A 20,834-nucleotide genomic window follows, 5' to 3' on the forward strand; every position below is an offset into this window, starting at 1 on the left:
CGGGGGCGTGGCCGCGCGGGTCCTGGCAGGGAGACACCCGCGACAGGAGAGGGTCGTCGGCTGCCACGCGGGGCTGCTCGGGGAGGGGGAAGGTTAAAGATGGGGTGGCTTTAGGGGGAGGGTTTATTTCGGCATCCCTCGGCGTTTTCCCGCTCGGGGGAGGCGCTTTGGCAGGCGCTGCGCTCACCCCGGCCAGGACCCGGGGGTGGCGCGGCGGTGAGGGCTCCGCGGGGCCGCAGGAGTAGCAGCAGCAGCGCCGGGCGGGTGTCGCCTCGCCATGGCCAAGCACCACCCGGACCTCATCTTCTGCCGCAAGCAGGCCGGCGTCGGTGGGTCCCGGGGGATGGGAGGATGCGAATGGGGAGCTCCTTCCCCCGTTTTCGGGCCGCGGGGCGAGCGGGAGGCGCGCGCGCCTTACCGGCCGTCGGGCACGCGCGCGGCCGTTAGGCCCGGCGGGGGAGGGGGAGGGGCGGCGCGCCACCCGCTCCTCCCTCCCTCTTTTGTTTTCCTTTTATTTTCCTTTATTTTTGATGCCCCGCCGTGCGTTGTGGATCCAGCAGCACTTGGGAGCATCTTTCTGGCTGCGAGACAAAAGTTCTCTTCCGGGTTATTCCTGCAATACAGATAACGGGGTTTATCCTTGTCGCACCCGAGTCAGCATTTGGGTCAAGGTTCAGAGAACTCTTATACAAGATTAGAAGTTGAGGTATCCCTTCCTGGTTTTTGTCACTCCTTGGAAAAGCACATTTAACGAGCAGCTTTCTGCAAGATCCAGAAACGCAAAGCATTCAGCTGCACATCTCTTTTTAGAATAGTCAGTGCTTCTAACCATTTGTCTATGTTGAAAAGTCACGTCCTGACAAATCCCTTTTCTCTCAGACTTCAGACAAATCAGTATTTAGTCTTCATTGATGTGCACGTCTAGTCTTTGAAACTCAATATTTATTAAATTTATCCAAGTTCCTAACATTGTTGTGAGTGTCCCAGACAAGTGAGAAGACTTCTCAGGTACATTTAACTACCTTCATGTTCTAAAGCAAAGAAGGTATTTGGATGGCTTGAAACAAACACTTGATTTTGGTTTTTTCCCCCCACTAAAACCAGTGTAAAAGCTGTGACAAGACTCATGTACATTTTCTTCAGTCAGATACACCGGCTGTGTTTGAAATGGAATGATGAATGTAGGTTTTCTTACTGCAGAGGGATATCATTGTGCATGTATAGTGCATCTTGGGTTCTGGTAAATCTCTCCAGGAGGATATATGTTGTTTATCATGAATGTATCTATTTATGCTCAAACTGTTTCTATAGTTTAGCCTTTCATTTTTTTTAAGGACTGCTTATTGCAGAAAATAATAATTTGATATTCAAGCTTGTACTTGATTAGATTTTTCTCTTGCCTCAAATAATTTTTTTCTTTTTTTATCCCCAGCAATCGGAAGACTCTGTGAAAAATGTAAGTATATCAACCACATTTAGTTGATTGAGAATGTAGTGTTGTGGTTAGAGCGTGTAGTTTGGGTTTGAAGGTTGGATTCTATTTTTGCTTTAACCCCAAACTTAATGTCACCCTTTGAAAAGGGAACAATTACCGTAACATTGCAAGTGTAGCTCAAGGAATACTTAAAAAGTTGCAAGCTCAAACAGACTCTCACACAAATGCAGTTGTAGTGTACCTGCTGCCATCATTTCTAGTGGCTGAGGCTACAGTGGCTGTTTCGCTGGATCCTTGTAATCTGTAATACCAAAATATCATCCTGATCATTTTAAAGGAGGGGGAAAAATGCATTTTTGGGTTTTGGCTTCATCATACTGTAAGAAAGGTCTCCATTAGCATCTAGGAGAAGAAAAAATGGAGGGCAAATGTCAGAAGTTAGAGCAGGAAAAACACCCATGGAATCAAATGCTTATCTGTGAAAGGGAAGAAAGAGTATGATCTGTTGTTAGATCCTTGTGATCTGTCATTAGATCATTGAGGGGAACAGAACAAATGAGGGAGTAGTTTGTGACTCAAATAAAATAGTGTGAGAATAAGTAAAATGGGAGAAAGAGAGTCTAAAGCAAGAAGCAATTTTCAAGAGCACCTGACAGTGAAACAGATTCCCATTGGTAGTAGCTGAGGGCTGTCACGCCAGAGATTTAAGAGCAGGTTAGGCAAGCTGTTTGTGGGAGTCAGGATTAGATACCTTGGGAACTGGTAATAGGATATGAAGCCTTTCATCCGTAGGTCAGTGTTTTCGTTAAGGTCCAGCTCAGCAGAAACTGTTACTGGCATCTGATGGCTCCTTGCCTGTATGATATCAGTACTTGAATTTCACTCAGTTCCTTGTGAGAGCGTAAGAGTAACTTTTGTGAAATGGCTGCTTATGCCAGTTTGCCCTTCCTTTGACCTTGTCACAGATGAAGGATTAAAGGGACCATGAGTACAATCTCTTATCTCTTTGAGCATAGTAACTCCAGACTTTTGTTGATTTGTCACTGTGGAGAAGCTTACGCTGCAGTTTCTGTGTAGGTAAGGACTCTAGTTCTGTCACTCTGGCTTTTTTTCTTTGCAAATGAAAGTCAGGAAAAGTTTTAGAGTAAAAGTAGTGGTACAATCTAAGCAAGTCTTGACTAATCACACAGTAGTTATCCAAGTAATTTTGGGTTTCTTCTCTGACAGTGAACAAATTACTAAATTAAAAAAAAAAAACTCAAATATTGTGGGCCATGGCCTTGTTCCTCTCAAGTCTGTGTGCAGTACAAAGTTGTGCCCTGTGCCTGCCAAGCACATTTCTGCAGTTCAGCACTTTGAGTGCACAGGGAAGTTATTGGACCAGGAAGCTTTTCCTCTGATGTGGAGGTGGCAGAAAGGACATTCTGTAACCAAAGGCTTTGCTGTGCTGGCAGGTGATGGCAAGTGTGTGATCTGTGACTCCTACGTGCGGCCCTGCACCCTGGTGCGCATCTGTGACGAGTGTAACTATGGCTCCTACCAGGGCCGATGCGTCATCTGTGGGGGGCCCGGAGTGTCCGATGCCTACTACTGCAAGGAGTGCACCATCCAGGAAAAAGATGTAAGTTGCCATCCCAGCTACATAGTAGTTATGCTTACCTTTAAGGGGCTTGGAGCTGCTGTAATTACTACTAGGACAATCTGCACTCATTTGCAATATCTGAAACTTTTATTCCCCTGTTGATAGGTCTCTGTGTTTGCAAAGCATTTTGAGGTATTGCAATGCTCTTCATTCTAAGGATCTCTGACTCTTTTGCACATTCACAGTTCATTTCCTCCACACACTGCTTGTTACCACTTCAGGTGGTTATTTTACTACAGCTCCAGCCTAGGTTTCACCAGGGTCAGAAATATTGCAGGACACTGCAAGGCAGTGGCAGAAGCAGCTCCTCCCTAGAAGTCCATTATGAGCCACTGATTAAGAGTACATATGGTACTATAAGGCCTGTGGAATCAAAACCTTTATTTTCCTTTGAATAACAAGGTAAAGTTGGTTCTTTGTGTCCAGTGGCTTCACTGGTAATTGTGTTTCACAAGTTGGATGCTTCCTGTATAATTTCAGTGGGATACAATTTATATTTTCTTACTCTTTTCTGGAATTGTCTGCATTGTAGATATTTCTCTTTCAGATAATGCTTTTGGTGTTATGGTCCCTTTTGTCTATAGCCAGAGCTATCATCTTTTTACAATATTGTGCTGAAAGCCATTGCACGTGGGAAATGAGGCAGCTGTTCATTCCTTATACGGCTTTTGTTAATAACCCAAAACAGTGAGTGCAGGACATGAACTGCAACAAAGCATTAGAAAGACCTTACAGGAGAACAAGAACATGATGCTTACAGTTCTGCTATCCCAGAATATAGGTCTGGTAGCTGTGAGAGTGTCTCTTAAAAGTAGTTTGGTACTTTGCAAATGTCGTTTCCTACACACCCTTAATGACCGTGAAGAACGTGCTGAGAGAGTGGTTCGGAGTGGTTTACAGGAGTGTCCTCAGCTGAGTGAGTTGCTGCTTTAACTCTCCGTAGTGCCTGTTTTCTCTAGAGGCCTGCAGTTAAATCCAGAGCAGGAGCAGGTCCTCCTTTGAGTTTAGTCATTAGATCTAACAGGACCATAATCTTTCTCTGTATCTAAATATGGATATAAGTGCTTTGATGGGGTGCTGCCTCCTACTTTATAAATGCTGTGAGAAACAGTAGTTTTGTTCACTTGCCTTTGGAATGAAGATGCCTGGCTTTATAAGTCATGAGTAAAATAGGCTTGATTCTAGTTTTATCAATTCACAGGGATTGCCAACAAGTGTTTTTCACAACCTGAGATTACCTACATTTTATGTTTGGTTCAGGTGTGGAATAATCAGCTGCTATGTCAGGGAGGACTATAGAAAACATAGAGCTAGAGAAGAATAACAGGTCTGGGTGTCTATTTTGACACCTGGGTGAATACTGTTGTGAGTGAAGAAAGTTGCTTCATAGCTGAAAACTCAGATGTTATGTATTATTGCAGATGTGAAATTGCAGATCTGAAGCAGCAGATTTGACATGATTTGTTGCAGGATTGAAAAATGCTGGCACAAGCGTAGGGAGCCCAGAAGGAGCAAAATTAAGTATGCTGCTGCCTATCATAATTATGGTATCCGGTGCTGATGTGAATAAGAAAACCAGATGGGCAGAGCTCTGTACCTGAAGCTTTAACAGTTCAAGGCTTCAGCCACAGCACTTTCATCATCTTCAGAGAAAGACTGGAAAAGATAGTGAAGCAAGAAAGCAAATAAAGTGGATGGCAGAGATGGAATGCTATTGGGCACAAAGTAAAGGACCTGGTTACTGTTGGTTCATTTATTCTGGTGGAGGAAGGAATGAAGTATTGTTTCAGCCCACTTCAATGTGTGGATAAGGGCCTGCATCCCACCTTGTCACCCAGGATATCTGTGAGTTGCAAATAGTAATCTTTTCTTGGAGAAAGGAGGGTGCTCATGAGCTGCATCCTTGGAGGAGGTGGAAGAATGAACAAGAGCCCTGCAATAAGGCTGTCAAGATTTGAACAGACTCCATGGATTGTGGGAGGCAAGTCTTGAAAGTCCTGCTACTGAGGTTCAAAATGAAATAAGGAGACAGTAGCTAGAAATGGGTCGTGGCAGGTGTATGAGGGAGGGATGATTTTTGTTCCCCACCTCACCTGTCATTCCTGTCATGCAGATCCTCCCCACCAGATTGCATTTCTGGCATGGGAGCCAGGCAGCTTGGGTGCAGATTTTACAGCATCTGACGTCTGCCCAGGGGCTTTCTAAATCTAATGCACTTGGGACACGTGTTCCACTGCCTGCTGGATCCCTCACAACTGCTGTGGCCAGCCAGAATGCTTTGCCCTAAAGAATTATGCAGATGCTGGGCTCAGGTGACTCATGAGGAAATGTTCCCATGTATACCAAGAGGGCGTTTCTAATTTGGTTTTGCAACCACACCTCTCAGGATGGTCTCCCCTATGCTCCTTGCTTTTCTTGAGGCTTTTTTTCTCTCCATCTACTGGAATTCAGGTACAAGAACTTAATCTGTGTAGCTGCTGTGAGTAGATGACCCTACAACCTCTGCAGTAATCGATCCAGGATAGAAGAAATCTGAAATTCAGTTCTGCTGTCACTGCTGAGGAGTTCCTAAACACAAGAATGATTTGGTGACATCTAGAGCAGCAAAATTCTTCTTGGCTAAGGAGGGGAAAGGTTATTCCTCTGGGCCCTAGAGGTCCTGCATATCCTGATTTAGAAAGAATTCAGTCTTGAGGCACAGCACATCCTTTTCATTAAATGGCTGATGTTATATGAGCTGTTTTCCATTTTGGCCCTGAGGGAGTCCGTGTCCTACAGTAATGCTGAAATGACATCCATCCTCTTCTCTTAGACCACTGTCTTACTGGTAACCAGCACTGGAGAGCAATTTGTCTGTACAAGTGTATGAAATGTGTTGAGGACAGGGCGAGGTGTGTGGGAACTGAGAACTTACTACAACTATGATGTTGTTCTTTCTGCCTATTTCCTAACTTGCATTTTCTTTTCTTACAGAGAGATGGTTGCCCTAAGATCGTCAACCTGGGCAGTTCCAAGACAGATCTTTTCTATGAAAGGAAAAAGTATGGCTTCAAGAAGAGGTGATCCTATTCATATGTGGCTACCTCCTCTTGGGTTGGCAAGAGGGTCTTGGAACATCTCTGGACTTTACTCTTACTGAAAACTGGCTGATTATTTTTTTCTAAAGCAATACAAATTCAGTAATATACTTAGGATTGGAGAAATAATAGACTGAGTGGGGACTGAAACCTGATGAGAACCAATGATGAGGGAGGGCAAATGAAGATTACTGTCTCTTGCCTTTGCAGAAGCTCTGCTAGTAGTTGCCCCAACTCTATACAAAGCAGAATGGGCAAGCACTTACACATAGCAGGAGCCATGTTAAAATGGAAAGTGCTGTTTGTAGTGTGGAGAAATACCTTGAGGTTGTTCTTACTGGGCCTCCTCTCAATTGTTTGAAATTGGTGTTTTGTTCTTCAACACCAATGGTTGGGGCAATCTGCTCCCCTCCTCCCTTCCTCCAGTATATTTCCACGCTGCCCTGTTTTGTAAGGAATCTGCTCATGGCTGGTACCTTCCTAGGGAGAGCACAGCTGTTCCATGTTTTCTTTGACAGATAAATCCAAGGCCATTTCTTGTAACCGTTTCTGTAGGATGCACACCAATAAAGCTTTTTCTTTTGGGTTTTTATTTTTGGTACAACTAGGATTTCTGTTTGGTTCATTCTGTGCTAGCCTCTCTGGAGCTTTCTGGGGACAGGGAGGATTAGCCCAGCTAGCACTTCACAATGGGTTATCTGGTTTCTGACAGTGTCTGCTTATGGCCACGTGACCTTGCCGCAAGGAGCTTCAGGGAACGGCTGTTGCTTTTGTCTGCCTGTGATCCCAGCCACTGATCATTTTGTCCCGTAGCATGAGGATCGCTGAGCTTGTAACCCTTACCCCGGCTAATACGGCTGTGGATGTTGTTTCACCGTGCAAACATCCAATCCCTTTCTAAAACCTAAGCTATTTGACTCGCTATCCTGTTCTTGTGAATAAGTTAAAGCCTTCCCTGCTGTAATGGGAAACCAGCTATTGTGTTCTGGGCTATTGGCCGTGTGCGTGCTGGAAACCAGAGGCTGCTTGTTTGTCAAATACCAGTAGAGGCTAAAAGCAGTCTGTTGGCTCAGCAGAGATCTGGGAACAGGCGCCTTTGTGCAGAGGCGGAACTGAGTTCCCCATGGGTGTGTACTCCTCAGATGGTTAAATCAGGGTCCTGGCTCAGTGTGCCCTGCAGTCCTTCAAGCACTTGTAGTCTGAGCAGAGCGTGTGCTACACTAACACAGTTGTTTTGTTCAGTTTTGGGGTGCAGAGTCCCAAAACCTTTTTTTTTTTTGTTCCCCTTCCAAGATTTCAGCTATTTGCTTGAGGCTAGTACCAATTCCTCTAAATACTCCTTGGCTTAAATACCTCTTCTACCTGCTCCAACCATTTGGATAAAAGTGAAAAGTACAGAAGTTGTGATTTTCCTCCCGTCAAAAGTAATTTTTCCCTGCTGCAACTGGCTGTAGCTGCCACTGGCCCTACAGCTACCCCAGCTGCTCCTCCCTCTCCTGCCCCCAGCTATTCTCTTGAGTTTCTCTTCAAGCTTTTTGCAGTTCTGAGAGTATCGGTATGTCTTTTTCCCTGCACAGCTTCTGATGGATGCCATTTGCCAAGATGTTCAGAGCAATCTAGCTCATTGGTTACAGCAAACCTGTTCTCCCAAAGCAGTTCTGTGGGAATAAGCAACTGCCTCTGCAGACCAGAAAGTCCATGTCAGAGCTAATATCGGCCATTTTAAATTCTGTGTTTCTTTAAAAGCAGGCCATGACATGCAGATTTGTTGTACCTGGAACTTTATCACTTCAACCAGAATTTATCACTTACCCTCAGTCAGGCCACCCAAATTATCTCACTAGGAATGCAGAAGGTTTGTATGCGTTTTTTTCCTTTCCCAGAAATTTGGAAGATGACAAAGTTTTTCAGTAGAGGGAAATGAAGTAAGGAATTATTTTTTGTCTCAGAACCAATACACCCTAATTTTAGAGCACCCTTTGTTCCTAATCATTTAGCAGGATCAGCCAGGCAGGGCTTGCTGTAGAGGTACGAGTGTCCCCGTCCCTTCCCCCATCCCCAAAAACAGCTGAACATACTCACTTTCTTGGCACTCCTGATGCCCTCACGCTGACTGCTGGATATATCTGTCTGTATTCTGAGAGTTAAGCTGCCATTTCTAGTTGTTCTGAGTCACTGGGCAGGTGGAGGGAGGGAGGGACAGGCTTTTTCCCCTTTGCCTTGTTTGCGCAGACAGCTCTGGGGAGCATGCCAAATGCTGCTGGTGCTCAGATCAGTTCAGTGCCACTGCCTTTCTGGTACTTTCAGAGCATGGATGGGACATTGCCCTGAAGCTGCTAATTCCAACAAGGGTAATAGACACATTTGTGTAGCCCAGAAAAACATGACCTTGCTTGCTTGGTAATGTTTTCTGTGCACCAGCAGATGATACCTAGGCAGGGCCTCTAGAAAAGTGCATTATTTTTCACCTAAATAGATTTTAAAGTACTTGTCAAGGAGGAGATTGCCTTGCAGTACTGGAGACCAGGACACATGCTAAAAGGGCAAGCTTCCCCGCAGGGAAAATATGAGCCAAGACACGTCCTGCTGCTGTGTGCAGGCCAAGTCTTGGAAGGACTTCATCCATCCATGGAGTTTTATGCAGCCAGATTTGGGGGCTCCCTGGCTGCCAGCTGCAAAGTACTTGCATGGTAACAGCAGGGAAGGGTGGGAGAGACAGGGACAGCTTTATCAACCTGGCAGCTGAACCCCCATGGTGCTGTCTTCAAATCCTAATGCATGGAGCTAAATGTATCTTCCTGCCGTTACTTTTCTAGGTAGTGTTATAATTTTTTTATTAAAATGTTGCATAACAAGTAAAAAAAAAAACACCTCTCCTTCAATTTTAAATATTTACATTGAAGGAGAGAATGTAGGACCTCTTGGCCTATTAAGAAATTGGCCTCTGTTGCCAGTACTAACAAGGCATTGCTCTGTTCTGAAATGTAGGTGTTCCCCGTTACACACCCCTTCAGACCAACTGCCAGCCACAACTACAGCTGAGCTCAGCAAATAGCTCTGTAACATACATCCACTTCCTTGAACCATCTAGACCTTGTCTTGACAAAGCCCTAGAGCCCCAGGCATTTTTTCTCTTTAAAAAGAGACAAAACAAAAAGAAAAGGTAGGTGGAGTTTTGGAATCTGCCTGTGAGCTTTTCCTGTGGGAGCTGCATGGACAAAATCTCACTTCTGAAACCTTGTCTGCACAGAAGCTGTTATTTTCTCATTACAGACATCAGCTGAAGATGTTTGCCTCATTCAATAGCAGGAAAGAATTTTTCATTTCCTTGGGGTTGTCACGTGAATTGAATGTACAAAGGCTTCAGGGTATGGCAATATTAATTATGTCCAATTATAACCTGACTCCCCTTCCTTGGCATTAAATAGCCCAACCAAATGAGCTCTGTCCCAGTGGCTAGGCAATTGTTCCCATCCCCATGCACACGTGACACGGGAGCCTTGCTTTGACTTAATAGCCAAATGGTTGAGAATGCAGGAGCAGATACTGTGACAGAATTCCTCTGCTTGCATGTGTACAAGGGCGATGCCATAATTAAGGAGCACGGTCAAGGCACAGGTATTTTAAAGAGCCCCAATATGTGACAGCCTCTTACTAACACCTTATTAAAGCAACAATAGAATTTTAGAAATGTAATTGTCTTTTTTTGTTTAATGATACTAAAAATAGCTCAGTCATTTTAATTTCCTGATCTCTGGCTGACAGTATGATTTTGCTTCCAGCAAAGCAAAGAGAATAATCGAAAAAAAAAAAAAAACAAACCCAAAAGGTGTTCTTTTTTAACTAAATTCCTTTTAAAATAGGAGTGACGAAAATAAGGCTGCTCATAATAGCTCTCAAATCTTTCTCTTTTCTTTCCTCTTTCCCTGCAGAAAAAAAATTAAAAAAACAACTTCAAAAGTTACTGGGTTTTTTTTCTGTAATCAGTGGGAAAATGAGCAAGGCTGGCTGCTGTGGTTGGGAAGGAACATTAATGGATTTCTTAACACACAGTGTTGGCTGGCCTCAAAAGAAATGCTCTCTGTGGCAAAGGCAGTACCTGAGGTAAAGTGTTCCTGAATAAGAGAGGAAGACAAACCAAACCCCGAAGAAGGCTGAAGGCTATTGTGGAAATGGGACAAGAGATGAACTTTGTATTTTTGCACTTGGGAGATGGTTGCCAGGCCAGCTACCCTGCTGCAACAGGGACTGTGGTAACGCTTGTGTCACCCTCTGCTTGTGTCAACACTGAGGAAGATGTAGGACCCGTGGCTGGGAGAGCCTGGAAACACTGTTCTTGGTGTCCCTTCCACTAGTTTGGAGTGTTACTTGGGTCAAAAGTTGCTTTAAGTGTGGACAGCAAGCAGCGTTTGCAAATGGTGTGTGTGAAAGGTGGTGTGACTTTGTACTGTAACATACACGGCCTGGGGATGCCTGTAGGCATTTTCTTCATTTTCCTGGAACAAGTAATGGGACTGCTTTGAAATAAAGGGTGCGGATCCATTTGTGTGCTGGCTGAGAGTGCCTTCAGCTTGCCAGTGGGTGGTGCAGCTCAGCGTTTGGCCGCCATCGGCCCATAGCCCTAGGGATGGCCGTCACCTTGGCTGTCCTTCCCCAGGGCAGCCTGAACGAACGAGCCCTGCCGAACGCGCGAACACCCCGAGGTGCGGGCAGAGCACCCGGGACGGGGGCAAGCCGCGGCCGCCCCGCGACTACATCTCCCGGCAGCGCCCACCGCGCACACCCCTTCGGCTCACTGGCTGGAGCAGCGCTCCAATCCGAAGGCGCCGCCGGGCCTGGCCAGCCAATGGGAAGGCTGTTGCTAACACGCTGCAGTTATTTTTAGCACGGCCGGCGCTCGCGCACCTTGCGGATCTCTCGTCTCCGCCGCGGCGGGGCCGGCCCTGCTCTTTTGGAGGCGGAGGGACACAGGCGTGCAGAGACGAAATAGTCCGGGAGGCGGGAGCGCGTGCCGGGGGCGGGTCTCTGTCTGCGTCTCGGGGCCGCGGAGGTGGCCGTGCTGCTACTGTCCTCCCCGCGGTGATACCAGCCCGCCGGGTTTGGCCTTGCCCCGTTGTTCCCCGGGGAGATGTGCTCGCAGCCCCCGAGCACCCCGCCCGCATCTGAGACCGGGAATCCCGAGGGTTTTGCAACGATGGAGGGAGCCAGGATTGCTCGTGGGCACGTCTCCCCGAGCTCCTCCACTGTCGCGGGTGGGGGGGCTCCACCACGGGGATATTCGCAGACGTGCTTGGGGTGTGCAGAGAATTGTCCCTTCGGGAGTCCCGGGCCTGGCCTTGCTACTGAGCTGGGGCTTGACCGTATCCATGGTGCGTGGGGGCGGGCACCACACCGGCCGGTTCCGTCTCTCCCCGCTCCGTTCGATTCCACCCCCATTCCCCCCCGTCGCCTCAGGCTAAGCCACTTGGGGAAATCCTGCGGTCAATCCCCGCTAATGCCGCGGCCCCTTCCCTCCTTCCCTTGAGCTCGGAGCCGGGATACTCCCGGTGCTCAGGGGGGAGCAGAGGAGGCTCCACCGGTCCGGTCCCCCCCCCGATCCATTCCGGGGCGCAGCAGACGGCGACGGGAGGGGGAAGTAGTCCCGGCCCGCCCCCCGCGGCCGCATCACGCGGGGCGGGAGCGGATCCGTGCGCCGAGAGGTTGCTAAGGGTGAAAGTTTGCCGTGAGTTGGCTCACTCGGGGCCAGGGCGCGGGCGGCTCTGGGGGCGCAGCAGCGGCATCCACGCCACGGCACCGGGCCCGCCCCGCGCCGTCGGGTACAAGGGAGGGAGGGGACGGACGAGACGGGGCAAAGCGGAGACGAGACCCGCCGGCAGCGCCCTCGGCCCCCGCGACAGCCGCCAGCAGCCGCTGGTCCTGGATCCGAGAACGAAGTAAGTGGGGCTGGGGCTGCGGCTGCGGCTGCTTTCCTCCCTCACACTCCTTCTTGGGCTGGGACCTCTCCAGAGCGCGTCCTCTTTGTGAGCTCGGTCTGAGGGGGCTCATCGTCCCCCTCCCCACCAGGGACAGCGATCTGCCCGTCCGCGGAGTCAAAGTGCGGTTCTGGTCCCCGGGGGGATTAATGGGGCTTCAAGGGAGAAGAATGGAAGTGAAAGTCACTGGGTTAGGGACGCTTTGCAGTGCCCCAGTTCACCATTTTGTTCTCCACAGCCTACTTTGAGGGGCGGGGGCGGGAGCGGGATGCGGCTCAGCCCCAGCCCTACAGCCCCAAAAAAGGCAGGCTGGGCCCGAGGGCGGTGGTGGGCTCCCGGGAAACGGGGATGTCGCCGGGGTGTTCCCTTTCATGCACGACGAGCTCCGAGGGGGAGTAAGCCCGGCGACAACAAAGACGCTGTCGGGGTTGGGCTGGGCTGCCCCCACCCCCCCCGTCGCCCCCCCATTTCTCCTGGACACCCCGATCTGCGATACCCCGCGGGTGTGCGGAGCCAGGAGCTCGCCCTTGTTGACGTATCCCCATGCATCCGACTCGCTCTGTTGAGAACCTTGCTTGCTACCTCGCCTGCCCCACTGGGGCGAAGGGGACAAGCGTGGGGGCGGGGGAGAGAGACAGAAGGTTACTGGGCTTCTGGCCTCCCGGACTCCATCCCGCAGCCGTGGGGGGGAAACAGCTGCGGGGTGAGGACGCGCCCGCCCATCCCTGCCGAGAGAGAGGGAGGGGAAGGGAAGGGGAGAAGGGGGCGGCTGCCCGGCGGTCCTGGGCCGCGGGGCGTGTTCCCGGCCGTGGGCAGCTCCGGGAAGGGCGGGCGGGCCGCAGCGCGCATGTGCGCTGGAAAATTTTGTGGCCTGCCCCGCCCGGGGACGCGCGGGCCGGGCGCGGGGCGCGCCGGGAGCCGCAGTCCGGGGAGAAGTAGGTCGTGGGGCGGGGAGGGGGGCCAGGACTACAGCTCCCGGCGTGCCGGGCGCCGGGATGGAGGGGCGGCGGGGCTCGTCCCCGCGGGGCCGTGCGGCTGGCGGGGAGGAGTCTCTCCGCCGCCCTTGGCGGGGTGCTGGGAAGGGGTCTCTCGTTCCAGACGGGTGTGTCCGGCCGTGGGACCGCAGGCCGCCGTGACAGCCGGCTGTTTAAGTCCCCAGGCGACGGCCAGCCTGTTCGGAGGGCCGGGTCTCCTTCGCAAGGTCACACACCGTGTTGGTGTAGTCGGGAGGAAAGGGAATCGTTCCCATGTTCGCTCCTCTCTGTTGTAAGTGGTGGTCTGGCCTCTCCCCTTCAGGATACCGATAAACGGGGAGTCTGAGGGGGCTTTTGCCTTCCCTCCGCAGGAGAAGAGCTCCGCAGAGAAACAGCTCTTTGTTCCTTGCCAGCACCTCGATATACAGTAGGCCTTTAGTTTGAAAATGCTGGCCTTTATGGAAGATTGCTCAGAATATCTCTTACAATTGATATTCAGTAGTTTCTTCTCTTAGAGCCATACTGCTTCAGCTGGATTTCAGGGTGTTTGGGGGTTCTTAAATTTCTTTTAAATTATTTTATCACGTTTCAGTGCAGTAGAAAGAGATTGAGGGGATCCTACTGGAGCTCATCTTGCCATGTCAACAACCTGAGAAGCCAGTGACTTTTTTCGGCAGGTATCAGTTGTGTGCCTCTACCTTGGCAGCTGTTGGTGTTATTAAGCTAATTAACTTACCTTTTCATAACCAAGGTACAGAGTGTTCTCTTATTAGGTAAACTAGAGGAAAGAAAAAAGGAGATGATGTATAATTTTACCTCCACAGCTTTCTGCAAAAAGTTGATGAGGAACTGAGGTCCTCAATGTATATTGAGACATTTGTATAGCAGATAGGATGGTAACAAATTTTGGCCACTGTTCCTTTCCCAGTCTTTAATATCTGATATCTTCATAGATTTTGGATTTAGACTAGAATTTATTACAAGATAAAAGACTTACAAACTGGCTGTTCTCTTCCTGCTTAACTTGCTGGAATCCCAAAGGTATCCTCCCTTTCGAACATCTTAAACCAAAGAAGTTAGAGAGCACCATGTAATCCTCCCTTGAGGTACTATAGTCTATACAAGCTCTTGTTAGGGTTTAGGCATGCTCTTTAGGGGTTTGTTTCATACTTAATTTTTCCAGAAAAGGCTTTGTCTTTGTGCCAAGACTTTTGCCTTCTGAAAATGGCTTCTTCTTAACTGTTCTTAGAAAAACTGTGGTTGCTTATTTCTTCGGTGTTCATGTGTTCTTACTTGCATTTGGTCAGGTTGCAGTGACCTACCAAAGTTTGTTACATTACAGTAATTCTTTAAAGCTGGTTTTAAAGGCAAGACTTCTTTTCCACTCCCTTGTTCCTGTGTGGTTTTATGTTGCCGAGTCAAACCTAAAGGGGGTTCTTTCCAGATCTGGCCTCCTTGTTGCCAGATCAGAAGTGTGGGATCTGTTTCTGGTTACCATCTTCCTAAAGCTAAACCTCTGTGAATGTGGAGTAGTACAGAAAAAGCATAGAATCTGCATCCCTTTTTTGCAGTAAAGCTTTAAAATATTTGAGGGCTTCTTCAAAATTTTTTGATCCTTTCTGTTGACTAAACTAGACCAAGCAAACACGTCTGGTCAGTTTTTTAACTCCTGCTGACTTAGGCCAGCATGGATACCTGGTTGTACTCCTGGGCTTTTTCAGGGGAATGCTAACTATGTATGTTTGTACTTCATCCCCACCCCCAAATAATTGTCACACGTCATAAACGTTAGCTTGAGTGCTGTACAAGAATATCCCTAAAGCCCATTTTAGGAAGACAGTTGAACACAGTGTGTCTCTTTGAGCAAGGTGAGGGCAGCTGAAGACAGAGCAGCCTCTGACTAAGCTGCCAATTAAAAACTGGATATTCTTCTTTCCCCTGGAGAGGTGTGGAGGCTACTGGAAGTGTGCTTCCTCTTAAAATATCTGTGAGATTCATTTTCCTTGGATGAGTGACAAAGTGTAGTGCTGACATACCTGGTTTTGGGTTTTTTGTACCCAGACAAACATTGTTTGCAAATCTGTGTATAATGGGAGAGTTGAGTGTTGTGGTTTTGCATTGTGCTTTTGTGGGTTCTCTCCATTTTGGAGACTTCCTCACAAGGGGGAGAGAGAGGGAGGAGAAAGGATTACTTCAATCTTTGGTAAGCAACTTCAGTTTTTATTAAGTAGGTATCTGATCCTGGCAGAGCTCATCTTCCCTCTGTGCAGGGATAAGCGATGTGAACTATATTGGACAGGCTGTTGGCATGTTTGTGTTCCCTGCTCAGCAGACTTGAACTGAGATTTTATGTTTGTAGCTAGGCAGAGTCTCAACTGGGTACACTTAATAAGATATGTGCCTGCTAGTCAAGGGGATAGTAAACATGGGCTGGCAGCTGATACCCCGGCACCCTCCCTCACTCCTTCTCGTCCCTTCTGCGCTTGTGCCAGCAGGACGTGGCACCCGGCACAACCACCCGGCCTCCCAGAGGAGAGGCTGGCCCTGCTGTCCTGAACGCAAGCAGGTCTCTGCACAAAGCTGCTGAGCGAGTCACGAGGCTGTTCAGGTGCTGCACTTGTGCTCTGGAGAGGCTGGTGCAGGTGAGCTGTGCTGGAAGCAGCTGAGTGCCAGGGCAGGAGAGGCATGTTAGATGCTGCTGACAGAGCAGACAGTGGCCTGCCGGGTTACAGCAGCAGTGCTTGGCAGCGAGGAGAGTGTGATGTACATACTTGTGTGCGGAGAGTGGCTACACCCTTATTTCTTCTGAAAGAGGAGCAGGGAGAGTTCTCCCTATCAACATCCCTCTGTGTTGAGGATCAGTAGATTTGTGGTGACTCTCCTAGAGAGCATTACTTCGTGTTAGTATTTGTGCAAACTGCTCATTCTGCTTTGTTCATGAAAATGCACAGTTATTTATTTCAACTGGGAGAGTTGTGTTTTCTAGTCTTCATCCATCCTTTTCTCTCTTTCTCTAGGTCTCTTCGGAATCAAAACTTGTCTATGTTTCTGTCATTTTGTCACTTTTAATACACTGCCCTGACTTGCTTGCTGGGAAGAGAGTATGCATCTGGAGATCAAAGTTGCTCTTAACTTCATCATCTCATACCTGTACAACAAGCTTCCTCGGAGGCGGGCAGACCTGTTTGGTGAGGAGCTAGAGCGCCTGCTGAAGAAGAAGTATGAGGGTCACTGGTACCCTGAGAAACCTCTGAAGGGATCTGGCTATCGCTGTGTTCATATAGGAGAGACAGTGGATCCGGTGGTGGAGCTGGCAGCCAAGCGGAGTGGGCTGGCTGTAGAGGATGTGCGTGCCAATGTGCCAGAAGAGCTGAGTGTCTGGATTGATCCTTTTGAGGTTTCCTACCAGATCGGTGAGAAGGGCTCTGTTAAGGTTCTCTACCTAGATGACAGTGAGGGCTGCAGTGCCACAGAGCTGGACAAAGAAATCAAGAGCAGCTTTAACCCCGACGCCCAGGTATTTGTCCCTATTGGCAGCCAGGACAACTCGCTGTCCAACTCTCCATCCCCCTCCTTCGGCCAGTCACCCAGCCCCACCTTCATCCCTCGCTCTGCTCAACCCATCACATTCACCACTGCCACCTTTGCTGCCACCAAGTTCGGCTCAACCAAGATGAAGAAGGGTGGAGGAGCCGGAGGAGGGGGCGGTGGAGCAGGGGCTGTGCAGCAGCCGAGAATGGTCAGGTCTCCCACCACCAACCTGCTGAAGCACAAGGGCCTCTCCCTGTCTATGCACTCTCTGAACTTCGTCGGGAGCACTGGGAGCCAAGCCCCGCAGTCACAGCTCTCCCCCAATGCCAAGGAGTTCGTTTACAGTGGCGCCTCGCCAGGAGCCAGCAGTCTCTTCTTCGATGGTGTTGCCAGTGAGAGCCAGGCCAGCAGCATCCCACCAGCATCGCAGTTCAACGCCAGCACAGGTGGTACCTTTGATATGGCTCAGGTCTTCAGTGGCAGCACCAATAGCCTCTTTCTGGAGAAGTCTCCTTTCGTGGAAGGACTCAGCTACAACCTGAATGCCATGCAGTATCCTAGCCAGTCGTTCCAGCCCGTTGTCCTGGCCAACTGAATACAGTGGAAGGAGAGTATTTTGGGGCAGGGAGGGAGGGGGGAATAGAGAAAAAAAACAATAGGGAGAGAAAAGAAAAATAGAAATATACAGAAAATATTAAAACCTTACAAATATAGGTTCTTGGGAAAAGCGAGAGCTCAGTGTTGTTGCGCTGTGCTGGTAACGCTCCTGAAGCACTGAATTGTTTTTTAACTCAGTACCTGTGCTTTTTTCCTACTCACTTTTTTACTCCTTAAAATGAGTCTTGGGCTTTTTTTTTTGGTTTGTGTGCCCTCTTCCCCTACTCCAGCCCAGGACTGGTGCAACTGTAGGTCACAATGCTCCTGATTCCTGGCACCACTTCCTGCCCCATACTGGACATAGGGTCTTTCTGCCTGGGTGTAGGGATGTCGTCTTCATACCACCATGCTGGAGGAGGGACAAGAAGAGCATGAGTCAGTGTTGGTGGGGACACACACAGTCTTGTTGTGTGCTAGCCAGAATGGGTGTGTGAGCTTGCTTTTTCTGTGTATACAGAGAACATTGCCTGTGCCCATGGGTGCAGACCACTGTGCTGTTGTGGCTCCAGCCCAAGCTGGCATCAGCTGTTCTGTGTGCTGAAAAGCACTAACTCTTCTCTTTGACTATCTCACAGCACATCACAGTCAGGGCAGAGCATTACTGTGAAATGGCTTCTTCCTGCTCCCTTCCTCATCTGCACTTCCAGTTGTGGCTATGGGGGGTTAGTGCTTTGAGCTTAGTGGCTCTGGTTATTGGACCTTTCTGTACCTGAGCAAGAGGGCTTTTTATGTTCTCTCAGGGCTGCCTAGTAAGTCTGGATGACAGCCCCTCTGGTGTAGAAACACCACCTGCCTCGCTCTGTGGCTTGTGGGAGGTGGAACTGAACCAGCTGGACCCCACTTGGATCCTTCCCCCACTTCCCAGACGTTCCTCCCAGCAGCAGGGGCCAGCATCCACTTGGGGTGGCCTCTGAGGTCAGAGTTCTCATTATCTGCTGTGAATTCATCTTCTTGTCTCAAAGAGGAAATTTCTTCCTTTTTAGTTCGTGAGGCAGCACAACTTTTCAAGAAGATAGGGTAATGTTGTTGAAGCTGCTGTCTTGAGTGGTATCATAAGGGTTTATGCTTTCAGCCAGGTATGTACCTGACTAAATCCCTTCCCTTGCCTTTCTGGAGAAGCACGAGGAGGTGGCTGATCCAGGGAGAAAAGGAAGCACCTATGATAAATTCCTCATTCCAGCCAGATCACATCAGCATGGACAGTAGCAAGCTCAGGGCAGAGCTGGGATGGGCTCTCCAAAGGGAAATGGTCATCTCAGCCTGTGAGTGTATGGTGCCTCTTCACAGCAGGGATGGGATTTAGGACTCTGCACCTTTCTCCAAGATGATGGGTGGCAGTCAGCCAGTAGTGGCTGTTCAGTTTGATCCCTTCTGTGTTGAGGACTCCAAAACCCACCTTCACAGAACATCAAAGGACTGCTTCATGCGGAGGAAGGTTGGAGGCTTTTTAGGTGGAAAGGGAGGTTTCCTTGCAGGCTGCTGTGTGAGCATGGAAGTGTACAAAGAGGAGAGAGATGGAGATGATGAAACTCCAGTCTTTGAAGTTCTCAGTTTAAATGAAAAATAAGCTTTTGCTGCTTCCCAGACTTGAGGCTTGGTTTTCTTTTAATGATGCTTCTTGGAGCACAGTCTGAAATCCACTCCTCCTGCACTTGTGGAACCAAGGTGCTCTTTCAAGAAATCTGTTTCAGGTGAGATGAGCATGACCATGTGCTTTTCCTGCTCCCCTCTCTGAGAGGGAGGCACTCCAGCCCTTTTGTAGTTGTGTTGCCACTGAGCATTTGCAGAAGGTAATGGGGCTGTCCCAGGTAGACAATCTCTGCCCAGAGCTCTCCAAGTTGTTTTCAGTGTACCCTTCCCCTCGATGGGTGATGGGGCACATGGTCCTGACCTTGTGCCCAGCATGGGTTCCCAAGCAGGCTGCTTGCTATTGAGCTATGACCAATGCAGCAGGTGGGTGAGGAGAGCAGAGCTCAGCCAGTTCCCCCAAAGCTGGTGTCCACAACCTCAACTCTGCAGGTTTCCAGACTAGGACAAGTTGTTAAGGAGTGGCCCAGCTGTTGTTTCCTTTTTTTTCTTTCCTTTGAACCCACTGCTTTTAACAGATGCTACCACTGCCATGGAATCCTCCCCAAACAGGGTGCTGCTGGGTGCCACCCTACGTATTGCACTGGACTCTGAGGGGTGTTCAGACCCTGATGGCAGGACCTGGTCCAGTTGCCCCCCACTGTCCCCACATCTGGCAAAGCCACCTGCGAGACACTGCCTTGAGATGGCGTGCTCTCCTCCAGCACAGGGAGGGAGGGAAGAAGTGGGGATGTCCCCTGTCCACTTGCTTATGTGTGTGTGAAGCTTTGATGCTGCTTTGCTCTGCCACACGTATTATACCTGCTTTAAAAATAGTGGTGTGAGTGGAAGGAGGAAAAGAAGAGGGACCAACCTCTTTGCATCTTAAAAGGAAAAAAGTGTGCTTCAGAAGTGTTCCTCCAGCATCAGGCAGCAATGGAAACTAATGGCCTTTTCAGGTCTTTTCTAGTCTTGGATGTAGGCGTTCAGCTTCAATTTTATTTTTTAAAAACCTGCACTAATTTACCTGGTTTCTTAGGAAGAGAAGAGAGAAGATTTTTTTTTTAACTTTTATTTTTTATGGGTTTATGTTCTTTTTGTTGATGTCCGTTTGTATTGAATAATTTGCTACATTTGTAAAATGTAAGAGGTATATATAATATATGTATATTTCTAACATAAAAAATGTAATTTTTTTCTTTTCAAGATTTTTTCTTAAAAAAGAGGAGAGAAAAAAATATTTTTTCAGGAAAAAACTTTAAAAAAAAAAAGAAGTGGTGAAGATTCCTTTCTCCCCACTCAACCTCCCTTTCCTCCTGCCCCTCTCCAGGAGTGAATTAACAGTTGCCTTGTGGGAGAGGAGTGAAAGAGGACAGAAGTCTGTATGTCTCCGAGTGGAGGATTTCTGTGTGTGTTCTGCTTGGGTTGTTTTTGGAGAAGGGGACTACTGAGAGGGGGAACCAGGGGGTTGCTGTCTTTTTCTTTTTTTTTTTTCCTTCTTTTTTTTTTCTTTAGCGAAGGAGTAATACAATCAGAGTTTTGTATTCAGAATGTTGTGCAATATTTTGGAACGGGATATTGGTGTGTCTAGAGATTTAGTTAAAAACAAACAAAAAACCCCACAAAAAGGTTGATCAAATCTGTACAGTTTCTATTGTTCCAGATTTTTTTAAGTTTGTATTAAAAGCATGATATAATAACTGTTTATCGTGTGATGTGTGCTCAGTGAAGAGAAAACACCTTGGACGTGCCTGGTTTTGGGTAAGGAGGGATACCACTGCTTTTGAATGAAGTGGTGCTCAGTGTCAGCCTTGCAGGCAAGGTCCTGGTTTCACAGCATTAGGAATAGCTCAGTGATGCCCAGGATTGTGCAACATGGCCAGGACAGCTGTCTCAGTGACCTCTCCTGCTGCCAAGAATAGCAGTACATAGGAAAAAGTGGCGATGTGCCTGGCCATCCCCGGTCCTGCCATGATTCAG

The 20,834-nt window shown here is 48.5% G+C and overlaps 2 protein-coding genes across 2 annotated transcripts; both read left to right on the top strand.

The window, feature by feature from the left end:
• Nucleotides 1-210: 210 nt before the first annotated feature.
• On the top strand, nt 211-6,758 carry PHF5A (PHD finger protein 5A). Its single transcript, XM_021552840.4, has 4 exons — nt 211-329; nt 1,433-1,456; nt 2,890-3,056; nt 6,051-6,758. Exons 1-4 carry the CDS (start codon nt 278-280, stop codon nt 6,138-6,140), a joined length of 333 nt encoding a protein of 110 aa, XP_021408515.1. The 5' UTR covers nt 211-277; the 3' UTR covers nt 6,141-6,758.
• Nucleotides 6,759-11,841: 5,083 nt separating this feature from the next.
• Nucleotides 11,842-20,554, top strand: TOB2 (transducer of ERBB2, 2). The gene is made up of 2 exons (XM_021552747.4): nt 11,842-12,087; nt 16,118-20,554. Exon 2 carries the CDS (start codon nt 16,204-16,206, stop codon nt 17,224-17,226), a length of 1,023 nt encoding a protein of 340 aa, XP_021408422.1. The 5' UTR covers nt 11,842-12,087; nt 16,118-16,203; the 3' UTR covers nt 17,227-20,554.
• Nucleotides 20,555-20,834: the final 280 nt, after the last annotated feature.

The sequence above is a fragment of the Lonchura striata genome, chromosome 1A (assembly GCF_050655825.1).
Source record: "Lonchura striata isolate lonStrDom1 chromosome 1A, ASM5065582v1, whole genome shotgun sequence".
Taxonomy (NCBI): Eukaryota; Metazoa; Chordata; class Aves; order Passeriformes; family Estrildidae; genus Lonchura; species Lonchura striata.